We start from the raw sequence: 13,939 nt of genomic DNA, 5'->3' as shown, positions 1-13,939 counted from the left end.
CGCCCCGAGGGGCTGGTCTGAGAGAGGACTAGCCGCTCGCACCACGGGATTGACCAATCAGCTTGCGGGACCCACCGAGGGTGGGCGAGGCGGAGCGCGGGTGGGAGCGGCCAAAAGAAGGGGCTTGGCCACCCACCAATCAAAAGGGGGCCTCGGCGCCGCGCGGCCCCTTACCCCGCCCCCTGGTGGCGTCGCTGTGGAAACCGAGGTAAGCGGCGGTTACGGGAAGGCGGGGGGCGGGAGCAACAAGTTGAGTGACAGGGAGGGCAGCGTCCACATGGCGGGCGGCGCGACTGGCTGAATTCCGAGGTGGGCGGCCCAGGGGTACCCCGGGAGCAGCAGGAGGGGACCAGGGGCTGGGGGTGCGGGCTGGGGAGCCTGGATGGCGAGGCGCTAGGGCAAGGGAACTCCGTTGTCGCGAGTGGGAGGGAAGGAAAGGGGAAATGGAGTGGCGAAAAGCTCTTTGGGACCCCCCCCAACCTGCAACCTGAGCCCAGCCCCATTCTGGGGGTGTCTTCTCTGCCCCATTCAGCGGGGGTCTTTTTAATGACAGCCCCGCCCCACCTTGCTCGGCTCAGTGGGCAGGGGGCCCACATTTATCTCTGCTTGCCGTTGTCCAGTGTGGTCACTGCTGGTGACATGTGGCGTGTGAACCCTTGAAATGTGGCTGGTCCAAATTCAAGTGTGCTGTTAAGTATAAACCACACCAATTTCAAAGAATTATTAGTGACTTTTATGTCGATCACACGTTGAAATGATAGTATTTTGGATATATTGGATTAAAATACATTATCGAAATTAAGTTCCATCTTCCTTTTTACTTTTTTTGTTTGTTTGTTTTGTTTGAGACAGGATTTTGCTTTGTTGCCCAGGCTTTTGTAACTCGCTGCAACCTCCAACTCCTGGGCTCAAGAGATTCGCTAGCCTTGGCCTCCAAAGTAACTGGGACTACAGGCATGCCACTATGCACGATTATTTTATTTTATTTTATTTTTTTGGTAGTGACAGGATCTAGCTCTTGCTCAGGCTGATCTCCAATTCCTGGCCTCAAGCAATCCACCTGCCTCAGTCTCCCAGAGTGCTGGGATCACAGGCCTGAGTCACAGAGACAGGCCTCTTTTTTACTTTTTTAACGTGCTTGTTAAGACATTTAATATCACAGGCAAAAAAAAAAAAATATATCACAGGCAAGGGGCTGCATTTGTGGCTGGCAGTTGTCCCTCCCACTCTAATTCTATAGGACTGTGCTGGTCTGGGTCATGGCATATTTAGATTCCCCTGATTATTCTGTCATAAGCTGGCAGGGGAGACCGTTGACACGTGCACACACACAGATGGACTCATGCACACAAACACTCAAGGCTTTGGACAGGACTTGACACACCTCTTCACCTCCTGTCCTTTCTCTTGTTTCCAGATCCTTCCCCTGACACTTCAACTGTTAAACCCTCCGGAATTCAGAAGTCTGGCATCAGGAACACCATGAGAAGTCCTTAAAGGTAGATGGCTGATTCACAGGGGAACAGGTTGAGGCAAGGGTGAGTGAGTCAGTGCTCAGAACTTAGTCATCTACCTTCAGTTCTGGAAACTTCTGTACCCTTTGGAGATCCCTGTCTCTGAGTAAAGGAAGCCAAGGCTGTGGTCTTGAGAAACTCATTATCTTTGTCACTGGGACTGTCTGGGGGGAAATAGGTGAAAACATTGAGGTGTTTTATAACTGTGCTTTCAAAAGCAAAGATCTTTTCTCTGTCTGCTGTTTCGAGGCCCTTTTGTCCTGTCATACCTGCCCTTCTTGTGGATAGGGGAGAGTATTTCTTCAGAGGCCACCAATTAAAATCCTGCCAAGCTGAAATAGGGTCAAGGTCTAATTGTGAGGAGCCTAGGGGGCAGAGTTGAACCCTTAAAATCCAGCCACGTTTTGCCACTTTGCCACTTCTGTTGATTTCTAACTTTTCTGATGTGATCTGAGTAGGTGAGTCTCCTGTTCACTGGGTTCCAGCCAGATAGGGCATTATGGCGTCCCAATAGTCGTCATTTTGAAGAGATTCCACACATATTCCCACAACCTCAGAACATTCTGGAAATTCCCTTTTGAGACTGCTTTTATGAGCCCCACACTCACTCAGCAGGCACCAAATCATCGTTGCGCTACTACTATGCCATGTGCCAACTGGGGCATACAAATAATTTCCACCCTCTCCTTACCCACAAGAAGCTCATAGAAAGGCAAGGCCCAACCTCACTCCAGAGTGGAATTCTCCTTTGTTTCCGATGGGTGCTGCAGGCGCGAGGAACCCCTGGTTTGCCTCATCAGGCCTCCAGTAACCAGGCTGTCAGCAGAAATCAAAGCCACCCTCAGAATGAAGACTGGCCTCTTTGTTTAAACTACTGACAACACTGTACGTGGCCCCCTGACGGTGCCTGTCTGTAGGGACAGCTAGATCCTGCTTGTGTCCTTATATCCCCAGCACAGTGGCTGATTCACAATGGCAACTGGTGGATCTATTTGGTGTTTGCTGAGCCGATATTAACGAGCTCCTTTAGCTCCTTTAGCAGTTTCCAAGGGGCAAGCCACAAGAGAGGTCTTGAGCAATGGCAGCTTCAAGGGATGATCCGGGCCTCCCGGGACCTCGGGTTTGGGGGAACCTGAGGTCACTCGGATGGCAAAGATCTGATGTGTTTGGTAGTGTCTTGTCTCACAACCTCCTTTTGTATTTCCCATGTGCGGATAAGGTAGGATCTTAGTTTTTCCTAGAACCTGGCTTGGCTGGTTTTTGGGTGTGTGATTGAGCTGGTTCAGAGCGGCGTGAGGGGAGGGGAATCCGAGACTAGACACGCAGAGGCTGGTTGGCAACTTTCTGCTAAGTCAGGAGTTCTGGAGAGAGGTTTCCCAACCTCTGGCCTGTCTTGCATGGGTTGTCCGGGTTGTTTTCTTTCTTTGCATTTTTAATGGAGGTATCATTTGCATATCACCCATTTTCGTTTGCAGTTGGAACACATACACTCACATAACTACCACTGCAGTCAGGATACAGAACATTTCCATCATCTCCCCAAATTCTCCTATACCCCATTTACAGCGGATCCCAGCCAGGCCCTGGCAACCAATGAGCTGCTTTTTGTCCCGATACTTTTGCCTTTTCCAGAAGGTCATGTAAAATGGAATCACACAGTCTCTCTGGCTTCTTTTGCTAACATAATGCATTTGAGGTTCATGTGCATTGTTTCTTATATCCATGGCTCATTCCTTTTATGGCTGAATAGTATTCCATCGTGTGTTTTCAGAACCAAATGGGATCACGTTTGTTTCTACATTCATCTATTGAAGGACGTTTCAGTTTGGCCGTTGGTAATTATTAATAAAGCCTCAGTAAATATTCGCTCTTGGATTTTTACATATAAACAAGTTTTTATTTCACATGGGTGTTCCACCAAGAGTGGGATTGCTGGGTCATAAGGCTGTTGTGCTTTTCAAGGTCTTTTCGAAGAGCTGAAGAGAGTGGTAATGCAATTTTTTTGGAAATTAAGGTTTTATGATCATCTGAGTCACTAGCACTCAGTGTGCTAAACACTTCAGCAGTTTACTCGCTGGGTGACCTTGGGAAGGTCACATGACCTCTCAGAGCTTCAGTTTCCCCACCTGTAAAACGGGGATAATGATAGTCTAACTTCATAGGGTTGTCGTGACAATTATAGGAGTTAATATTCATCGAGCACTTGGAACAGGCTTGGCCCTGTCCCTGTGAGATGTTATTATAATGTCATATGTCATTTCCTGGCCCCTTCTCAATTGCATCCACACAGCAACACAAGGAGGTAAAATCTACTCTTCTCCCCATTTCATGGAGGACAGACCTATCGCTCAGAGAGATCACACAGGCAGAAAAAGTGTAAATAGTGGGTCCAGGATTTGAACTAAAGCAACGGACCCCAGACTCACGTGCTTGGTTCCTGTGTCAGCCAGGGTTTTACTAAAGAAACAGAACAAGTAGGGTGTGCGCGTGTGTGTGTTAAGAGATTTAATTTGAGGAATTGACTTACATGGTTGTAGGGTTGTAGGGGTGGACTACTGTAACCCTGGGCAGGGAATGATGCTTCTTCTGCAGGCAAACCTCAGGGTTTGCTTTTAAGGCCTCTGGACTGACTGGATGAGGCTCACTCACATTATTGAGGGTCACGTCCTGTACTTAAAGTCAAGTAATTATATGTCGATGTTAACCTAACCACATCCACAAACTGCCTTCACGGCTACACCTAGGTTAGTGTTTAATTGAATAAGTAGTTTCTAGAGCTTAGCCAAGCTGACGCAAAAGACTAACCATCACAGCTTCTCCAAGTTGAATGTCAGCGTGATCTGCTGAGGTTTCTCTAGAGGCTACTTTTCTAGTAATATTCTGAAGTGCCCAGTGACAGTCCAGGTCCAAGTACCATATCCATAAGGAGAGTTATGGGGTTACTTTGTTTTGTTGTTTAAATAATTAAAACTTCTTGGCCGGGCGCTGTGGCTCACGCCTGTAATCCTAGCTCTTGGGAGGCCGAGGCGGGCGGATTGCTCAAGGTCAGGAGTTCAAAACCAGCCTGAGCAAGAGCGAGACCCCGTCTCTACTATAAATAGAAAGAAATTAATTGGCCAACTGATATATATATAAAAAAAATTAGCCAGGCATGGTGGCGCATGCCTGTAGTCCCAGCTACTTGGGAGGCTGAGGCAGAAGGATCACTCGAGCCCAGGAGTTTGAGGTTGCTGTGAGCTAGGCTGACGCCACGGCACTCACTCTAGCCTGGGCAATAAGCGAGACTCTGTCTCAAAAAAAAAAATAAAATAAAATAAAATAAAAAAATAAAACTTCTTGAACGTGAGTAGGACATGGTGGCTCGTGCACCTGTACTCAGGAGGCTAAGGCACGAAGATTGCTTCAGCCCAGAAATTTGAGACCAGCCTAGCCAACATACTGACATCCCCATCTCAAAAAAAAAAAAGAGATTCCTGAACATGACCCAGGCTCACTCAGGGACAGGGAAGTTCCCAGCCATAGGGTTGCCCCCAAACACAAGGACATCCCTTGCCTAGTGTTTTTGGCAAGATGTTGTCCACCAGTGTGATGAGAAACATTACTACAGCCAGAAAGGCCCACCCAGAGCCATGTTAAGGTGTTTGGAGGCTGCCATATCTATAATTCTAAATTAAATTTATATTATAGAATACTATGGTGTAAGTGTGAGGAAGTCCACAAGCTCTGGGGTTTTCCCCATAATGATGACGCTCTCCCGCTAGTTATTTATGTAAGTTTTTAACTGGCACGTTCTCTCCCCCATGATTGGTTGCTGTGCTGTGCCAGTGGGCAGCCGACCCCAGACTGATCCAGTGTGTGTCCTAGTCCGGGGTCCTTGCTGGTTGCTTCCGGGTCAGCCAGTGGGCAGGGGGAGCCAGGGGAAGGCCATGGTCTTTTTTCTCAGGAGTCCCCACCTGCCCAAGGGCAGGAGCCACTGGCAACTTTTACCTGTGATGCTGCCAGGAAGGGAGGCGGTGGCTGAGCAGCCCACCACTAAACAAAACTCTTAGTCACCCCCTTTTGACAACGCTTCCCTTGTGTCAGGCCCGTCCTGGGCACCTCACAGATGTTGACTCATGCAAACTTCATGAGTAAACTCCAAACCCCTTAGGATGCAGGTGCAACTGCCAGCTCCATTGTACAGATAAGGAAGCTGAGGCCTCAGGATGGTTAAGTAACCAACACAAGGTCAAGCAGCCCAAGACATGCTGGAACCAGGAATGAAACCCAGCTGTCTGACGTCCCAGGCGGTTCCTCCAGGAACCTCCCTCCCGTCCCTAGGCCCTTCCCAAGTGGAACCCCTTTCTGGGACTCCTTTTCCCATCAGCTGTGTCTTTGACCACAGGCACTCCAGGCTTTCAGAGCCAAATGGGATCATGTCACCCACAGATGAGGAAACAGAGGTCCTGAGAGGTGCGTGACACACCCACGTCCCCCCCATAAAGGTAGTTGGGAGAGAAGGAGAAGCCCCAGCGAGCAGGGGGTGTTTATGAAGCGTCCACTGCGACAGCGTGCAGACATGGTTCCAGGCACTGGAGACCCAGCGCACACAGGGCGACACGGGCCCTGCTGAGGTGGCGACCCCAGACTGGGAGGGAGGTGACATTTAGCGTGAAAGCCAAGGAACAAGATAATTCCAGATTTGGTGGCTGGTGCTCTTGAGAAGGCCATGAAGTGAAAGGCCGAGGGCTGGGTCCGGGAAGACCTCCCGCGGGCGTGAGCTTGGCAGTGCATGGCATTCTCCCCACTGCCGGGGGAAGAGGGCAGGTCCATTTCCATATTCTAGAAGGGGGCACCGGGGACAGACAGAGGTTAGCGGCTTGCCGGCAGTCACCCGGCTAGACCACCACCACCAGACCCTGACAATGTGACTGGCAGGTTTGTTGTCACCTGGGGAAGGGGCGGAGCCGTCCCAAGCCCCGCCCCCTGCCCGGAGCGGCGCGTTCCGGGCAGGGGGCGGAGCGCGCGGCAGGCCGGGTCATCGGAGGTAGTGAGAGGATGGCGCGATTGGCTCGCTCCGGAGGGTGGGTGGGGCCTCCTCAGGCCAGTACGCGCGCCGAGAGGAGGCGTTGCCGAGGGCAGGGCGGGAAGGGGCGTGGCCCCGCGCGGGCGGCCGTTGGCCGCGCGGCCCCGCCCCGGATGTCGCACGTCGCGGACTGGGCGGCGGGGATTGGCCGGCCCGGCGCCGGGGGCGGGGCGGAAGCTTCTGGAGGGGGCTGGCGGGCTCTGGAAGCTTCCGCCGGACGGCTATATAGAGTCCGGGACGGGGCGGCGGCGGAGCCGGAGGTCGGCGACAGCTGCGCGGCGGGCCGCAGGCGGGGGCCATGGGCAAAGACTACTACCAGATCCTGGGCCTGGCCCGCGGCGCGTCGGACGAGGAGATCAAGCGGGCCTACCGCCGCCAGGCGCTGCGCTACCACCCGGACAAGAACAAGGAGCCCGGCGCCGAGGAGAAGTTCAAGGAGATCGCCGAGGCCTACGACGTGCTCAGCGACCCGCGCAAGCGCGAGATCTTCGACCGCTACGGAGAGGAGGGTGCGTGCGCGCGCGCGCGGGGCCGGGGGCGCGCCCCGCCGTTTGACAGGCGGGGAAACCGAGGCACGCCGGCGGCGCGACGCCGGCCCCACCCGGGCGGCCTTCCCGGGCCTGGGGGTCGAGCGGCCCCGGGCTCCGCCGCGCCGGCCTCCGCGCTCGGATTGGCGGCAGCGCGATGAGGGGAGGAGCCCGGGCCGCGCAGCTCGCCCAGAAGCTTCTAGCACGTCTGGGGCTGCCCCTCCCAGGCGCCTCCTCCCACGTCCGGGAGCGGCCCGGGTGCGGTGCGGGCGGAGGGGCGCGGGGCCGGCCGGGCCGAGCGCCGACGGCCGCGGGCTCACCTGGGCTCGGCCGCCGGGGGCTGCAGGGCGCGGCTCGGGCCCCGCCTGCGGGAGTGCGGGAGGCTGCGGCGGGGCCGGGCCTCGCGCGCGCCCTGGAGGCTGCGGCGAGCTAACCCCCGGGCGGCGGCGGCCTGGCCCCGGGCCGGGCGCGCAGGAGGCCCCGGCCGCCGCCTTCCAGGTGCAGGGGCGGCGCGCCCGCCCACCCCGCCCCGCCAGGGCGGCCCTCCCCGAGGAAAGGACGCGAGGCTCTCTTGTCCAGTTGCCCGTTGGTGACTCAGACTGGCTTCTGGGCCTGATCTTAAGAAACGAGCTGACTTTTGGTGTAAGGATGGTGACAGTGAATGCTAGGGTGTGAGGAGTTGGAAATTCTCCATCTGGTTGTTTTCTACCTTCGTTTATTTCTGCTGTCCTCACACGTCACGTCACTCGCCCTAGAGTATTTAGAGTAAACGCGTACGGAAAGCTGACCCTGGATTGCACCTTTCTTAGCCAACTCTCTTAGTGTGCCTTTCTCAAGCCTGGTACTATTAGGAGGAGGGTAGATCAGTTGAGGAGTGGCAGGGCCTGGGTAGCACCTAGAGGTGGCCGCCTCAGAGCTTGAGCCCTTTGCCACTGTCGTGCCAGGCTGAAGTGCCCACGGGGCTCTGCGGCTGCAGTGGGAGGTTAAGCTCGGGGTTCTTTGCTCTTTCCTGACAGGCTAAAGAAAGTTCCTTCCCCGTGGTTTCCAAGTTGTATTCCCTTAAAGGAAGCTGTTAGAGATAGAAGCTCCTGGCTAACTACCTGACAGCTTCCAATTTTGCTTTTCAGGCCTGAAGGGTGGTGGCCCCAGTGGCGGTAGCAGCGGTGGTACTAATGGTACCTCTTTCAGCTACACGTTCCATGGAGACCCTCATGCCATGTTTGCTGAGCTCTTCGGTGGCAGAAATCCCTTTGACACCTTTTTTGGGCAGCGGAATGGAGAGGAAGGCATGGACATTGATGACCCGTTCTCTGGCTTCCCCATGGGTATGGGTGGCTTCCCCAGCATGAACTTTGGACGCTCCCGCCCTGCCCAAGAACCCGCCAGAAGGAAGCAAGATCCCCCCGTCACCCACGACCTTAGGGTCTCCCTTGAAGAGATCTACAACGGCTGTACCAAGAAAATGAAAATCTCCCATAAGCGGCTGAACCCCGATGGAAAGAGCATTCGAAACGAAGACAAAATCTTGACCATCGAAGTGAAGAAGGGGTGGAAAGAAGGGACCAAGATCACCTTCCCCAAGGAAGGAGACCAGACCTCCAACAACATTCCAGCTGACATCGTCTTTGTTCTAAAGGACAAGCCACACAACATCTTCAAGAGAGATGGTTCTGATGTCATCTATCCTGCCAGAGTCAGCCTGCGGGAGGTAAGGGCTGGGGGTGTGGCGTCTGGGGGGGACAGCTGCTGCTCGCCGCAGCCCAGTGTTTGCTCAAATGCTCTGAGCACGTAGCGCACCCTAGATCTGGGCATCGCAGCAAATGGCACTGACCAGGGCGCTCCTTCCAGAGCTTCCATGCTGGCGACGTGAGCAGAGTTGGGGGCAGGGTCTTAGTTTCAGAGGCCTAATGGATCTTACCCCTACACCCACAGTCCGGGCGAGAGTTGAGCTTCCTAAGCTGTCTTTCACCCAATGCTGCTCTCCGTCTAATGCTGTCCCTTTGCTTTCCAAGGCTCTGTGTGGCTGCACAGTGAACGTCCCTACTCTGGAGGGCAAGACCATACCCGTCGTATTCAAAGATGTCATCAGGCCCGGCATGCGGCGAAAAGTTCCTGGAGAAGGCCTCCCCCTCCCCAAAACTCCTGAGAAACGTGGGGACCTCATCATTGAGTTTGAAGTGATCTTCCCGGAAAGGATTCCCCAGACATCAAGAACCGTACTTGAGCAGGTCCTCCCGATATAGCTGCCTGCATTGCCTAAAGACTGACCAGGGACCTTTCCAGCGCTCAAGGATTTCCGGACCGTTCTACCAGTTGCGAACCATGAGAGGGCGGGAGGGCCCAGGGAGGGCTTTCGTACTGCTGAATGTTTTCCAGAGAATATATTACAATCTTTCAAAGTCGTGCACTAGACTTAAGTGGTTTTTCGAGCAATAGGGCGGCAGACAGTGGGACCAGTCGGAAAAGGCATTCCAGTCTGCCCCACTGGGTCCTACAGCCCTTCTTCTCCAGTCCCCACCCAGGGGCGAGAGGCAGACCAGCAGCTGGACTGGGTCCCTCCCTGTGTAGTGGCGTCGACCTGCTGTCTTGGTTGCCAGACCCTTGTACACACTTGGTTTCTGTTGTGTGATCAGTTTGTGTTTTGTTCTGTATTTGACTCCCACGTCTTGCTCTTCCCTTGAAGAATCCTCTTCTCTTTGGCCATCTCAAATTGAGAACCTAAACTTCCTTCTGCAGAACGGCCTGGCCGGCGCCCGCAAGCAATACCTCTTGTTCCAGCAGGACCAAGGGAGCCGTCTCCAGGTCTCCAGCGCGCCCGCAGCCCCCTCTCCCTCGGGGGCCCGGGAGCTTGGCTAAAGCGGGGGACCTCCTGCCCTCCGGCTCCGGTGCAACCGAATGTGCTCACTTATGTGTCGCACTCTTTCCTTTTCTGTAAGGCAATCTTTTGGCACGCCTGTGGCTTATGGTGGCCCGGGTAAATTTTTTGTCTCATGGACTCTGGACTTCTTCAAAGGGATCTGATCCTTTTGAATTTTGCACAGCCCTAGATATAATCCCTTTTGATAAAAGGGTCTTTGCTTCTGATTACAGGAGCACTGTGGAACGTCTGTAAATATGTTTTTATAATTCCGTGTAAAATTAGTGTGCACTCAGATGAAACCAGTCCACGCAGCCGCTGCTCTGTGTATTAGGGCCATGGTGGAATTCAGAAGAAACCTTGGGGGGCAGAGTTGGAACAAATGTCTGTTCCCTGGAGGCTAGTCTGGTGCTCAGACCTTTAGATTCATTGTAAGTTGCCACTGCCAATGAGACCAAAGTGTGTGACTTGTCAATATGCAGTGTGACAGCATTAAAGACTGATGCTAAACCTCAGGGGAGCGGTCCTGCGACTCTGTTTGAGGGCTCTGCTGTTCCTGGGGAAGGGGCGGGGCCCTGGGAACCCTCCAGAGGTGGTCACGGTGGGAGGGAGGGCTGGAAGGGGAAGACGAGTCTCCCTGGCCCTGTGTGGGTTAGAAAACCCAGCGTTGGTGCGGTGGATTCAGAGCTCTTTTTTGGTGAAGGTTGGGGCTAGAGTTGGACGGGGGCAGGAGCTGGCTTGTGCTTCCCCTTCCTGTCTTGCAGGGTTCCCAACTGCCTCAGGGGAGCTGGGCACTGGGACCCAGGGGAGGGGCAGGGTCTGCCTTCATCATTCCAGGTCAGTGCTTTGCTGCTAGAATATGCTGGGGGGCCGGGGGGCCTGGCCAAACCAGAACTAGAACTGCAGCTGCCTAGAAGCCAGTCCAGGGCCGGCTCCACCCTGAACAAGACCCATTTCCTCGTGTTACTCACAGGCCACCGAAGCTGCTTTTATTTTCTACCTTTTTTTAAGGAACTGGTTTCATTATAAGGTAAGTAATTACACAGGCTTCAAACGATGTAACGATTTACTGCTACTTTACTACAGAATGTTTCAAAGTGAGCAGTTAACACCACACAAAGTCAGCCTAAGAGTTGCTTTCTTTTCCCACTGTGAAACAATTTAACCACTGGAAACAGTCTAGGGGGAGCCCTGTCCAAAGGAACTTTCCACAATAACCAGAATGTTCTTTTATATCTTTCTTTAAAATGTAAACTCATAAAAAAAATTCAATAAAATAAAAACATCAGTTCTTCAACACTCCCACTGCATTTCTGCAGCCACACATGCGTGTGGCTAGTGGCACCTTTTGGACAGCGCAGTCTGGAGGGCTTTTCGCCAAGTATAAACTATGGGTCACTTGGAAGAGCAGCCACAGGAAGCCAGGAGGTGCCATGCTAGTGAAGAGGTGGCCCCCGGAACATGGGGGCCAAAAGGGATCGTACCGAAAGATGACATTTCCTGGCCCTGACCGCAGCTGGGGTCACGGGTCCCCAGGGCAGCCATGGCCACCCCCAGGTCTCCATTATGGAGCAGCTTCCTGGGAACTTCATCCTCAAGTCCCACAAACAGAAGGGCACGGAGCCTCGGCGTACATACGGTTCTGGAAACTTCCACAAACGACATGGCCAAGCAACCTTCCCTCAGGTGTACTTGCTTCTCTGTGTGGCTGTGCGCGCTCGGGGCCGCCACCTGGCCCCGTTCTGGACGTCCACAAACCTCGCCTCCCTGCTCCTTGGGCTTTCCTTCCATGGGTTTCTTTTACTTTCCCGCGTTGCCTGAGTGTCTCGGAGCGCCTTCCGCGTCAGTACGTGAGTCGCCGTATTCTCTGACTCCCCTGCATCCTAACCCGCCACGCCAGCAGCGTGCCTCATTTTTATATTATTTAAACAGGACAACATGCAAATGTCCTTTTTTTTTTTGAGACAGAGTCTCACTTTGTTGCCCAGGCTAGAGTGAGTGCCGTGGCGTCAGCCTCGCTCACAGCAACCTCAAACTCCTGGGCCCAAGCGATCCTCCTGCCTCAGCCTCCCAAGTAGCTGGGACTACAGGCATGCACCACCATGCCCGGCTCATTTTTTCTATATGTATTAGTTGGCCAATGAATTTCTTTCTATTTATAGTAGAGACGGGGTCTCGCTCTTGCTCAGGCTGGTTTCGAACTCCTGCCCTCGAGCAATCCACCCACCTCAGCCTCCCAGAGTGCTAGGATTACAGGCGTGAGCCACTGCACCCAGCCTTTTTTTTTTTTTTTAGAGACAGGATCTTGCCTTGTTGCCCAAGCTGGAGTGCAGTGGCGTCATCATAGCTCACTGCAGCCTCCAACTCCTGGGCTCAAGCCATCCTCCCACCTCAGCATCCCCTGTCGTTGGGACTACAGGTGCCCACCAGCACACCCAGCTAATTTTTAAATTTTTTTGTACAGGTGGGGTCTCACTGTGTTGTCCAGGCTGGTCTTGAATTCCTGGCCTCAAGTGATCCTCCAGCTTTGGCCTCCCAGAGTGCTGGGATGTACATTCGGCCTGTGGCCCCCATCCTTTCTTCCCCTTGGCCTGAAGTTCCCCTTCCCACTACGCCAGGATAGGCAAGCGGTGACATCATACACTTTTTCTCCTTTTTTTTTTTTAACATTTTTTGTGCTTCCTCCAAGAGAGTGAGTCTGTGCTTATATAACCATAAGCATAATTTCAAAATTTTCAGTTTTATTTTTTGACTGTGTACTCACAATACAAAACTGGAAAGGGTACACAGAGTGGAGATCCTCCCTCCCACCCTGCCATCCACTTCCACGCCCCCGAACTGTGCCTCTCCTGAGACGCTGCGCGGGACACATTCTTCTCTTTTTCACACAAATGGCGCAGGCCATACACTCTGCTTATTTTTTTTCTCTCACATACCATGAAAATAGGGAGCTTCCTCATTCCCATCAACCCACCCCTTTAGTTCCCGCAGGCCTGCCCAGGTGGGTGTGCAGATCGGTTCTTTGTTTGGTGGCCCCTGGCTCCCCTCATTTCCTGCTTTCAGGTTTGAGTCCCAGTTCAACCACACCTTCTAGCTGTGTGACCTTGAGCAAGTGACCCAACCTCTCTGTGCCTCAGTCTTTTTAAACATGAAAGGGGCATAAGAATAGTACCTCTCTCCTAGGTTTGCAGGGTGTTCGGGGCACGTGTGCACCCATACTCGCACACAACAGAGAGGTACTGGCGTAGAACAAGCACTGTGTGCCAGTTTTTGTGATCGTCACTGCACCCTTGTGTGACGACGTCTTAGCCCACAGCTTGTAATCCCAAAGACTGAGATGAGTCTGGGGTCTTTGGGGTCACTGCTGTTTGCTGAGCTCCAGGTGAGCCGCTGAGAACCTCAGCCCAAGCCCTGGCCCTGGCCCCGCGGAGGAAGCCATAGCTGGAGCAGGTGCACTCCCATCCCTCCGCTCGATCACCTGCTCTTGCAACAGAAGCAGAACAGCATCAGGCTCCAGAACAGGGAGCCCTGGGTTCGAATCCCAGCTTCATTCTGCTCCTGTGTGTCGTTGGGCAAGTGACTTCACCTCTCTGAGTCTTAGTGGCCTCGTTTGAAGTGAAAGCGCATCTTGGACAAGTCTCAGGAAAAAAAATTTTTTATGAAATGAAAGTGTAGATTTCATAGAGGTGTTGGTGAGATAATGCATCCAGGAAACAAAAGAACACAGGGGTTAAGAACCCAGCTCCTTGGCCGGGCACAGTGGCTCGCGTCTATAATCCCAGCACTATGGGAGGCCAAGGCGGGAGGATCGCTTGAGGCCAGTTGTTCATGACCAGCCTGGGCAACATAGTGAGACCCCATCTCTACAAAAGATCAGCCAGGGGTGGTGGTGTGCAATATGTAGTCCCAGGCCCTTGGGAGGCTGAGAGGAGGATCACTTGAGCCCTGGAGTTTGAGATTACCGTGAGCTATGATC

General features: G+C 53.5%; 1 protein-coding gene and 1 long non-coding RNA gene across 3 annotated transcripts; both read left to right on the top strand.

Annotated features, from left to right (window-relative positions):
• The first annotated feature begins 224 nt into the window (after positions 1–224).
• On the top strand, positions 225–4,056 carry LOC142870556 (uncharacterized). Of its 2 annotated transcripts, XR_012918873.1 has the most exons (3): positions 225–309; positions 1,418–1,538; positions 3,286–4,056. It is a non-coding gene; the product is annotated as an uncharacterized LOC142870556 (long non-coding RNA). The 2 variants fall into 2 exon arrangements; XR_012918872.1 differs by lacking the exon at positions 3,286–4,056 and having other exon boundaries at positions 1,418–1,656.
• A 2,717-nt stretch (positions 4,057–6,773) lies between these two features.
• Positions 6,774–10,478, top strand: DNAJB1 (DnaJ heat shock protein family (Hsp40) member B1). Its single transcript, XM_012758327.2, has 3 exons — positions 6,774–7,088; positions 8,234–8,814; positions 9,119–10,478. Exons 1-3 carry the CDS (start codon positions 6,878–6,880, stop codon positions 9,347–9,349), a joined length of 1,023 nt encoding a protein of 340 aa, XP_012613781.1. The 5' UTR covers positions 6,774–6,877; the 3' UTR covers positions 9,350–10,478.
• Positions 10,479–13,939: the final 3,461 nt, after the last annotated feature.

This window comes from Microcebus murinus, chromosome 4, assembly GCF_040939455.1.
Source record: "Microcebus murinus isolate Inina chromosome 4, M.murinus_Inina_mat1.0, whole genome shotgun sequence".
NCBI classification, from domain to species: domain Eukaryota; kingdom Metazoa; phylum Chordata; class Mammalia; order Primates; family Cheirogaleidae; genus Microcebus; species Microcebus murinus.
This window is presented reverse-complemented; position numbering and strand designations above follow the sequence as displayed.

Excerpts from the sequence above, each read along its gene's own strand:
- DNAJB1 (XM_012758327.2), top strand. The coding sequence starts at position 6,878 with ATGGGCAAAGACTACTACCAGATCCTGGGCCTGGCCCGCGGCGCGTCG. Across the intron at positions 7,089-8,233 it reads CGACCGCTACGGAGAGGAGG|GCCTGAAGGGTGGTGGCCCC; the intron begins GTGCGTGCGCGC and ends TTTGCTTTTCAG. Across the intron at positions 8,815-9,118 it reads CCAGAGTCAGCCTGCGGGAG|GCTCTGTGTGGCTGCACAGT; the intron begins GTAAGGGCTGGG and ends TTGCTTTCCAAG.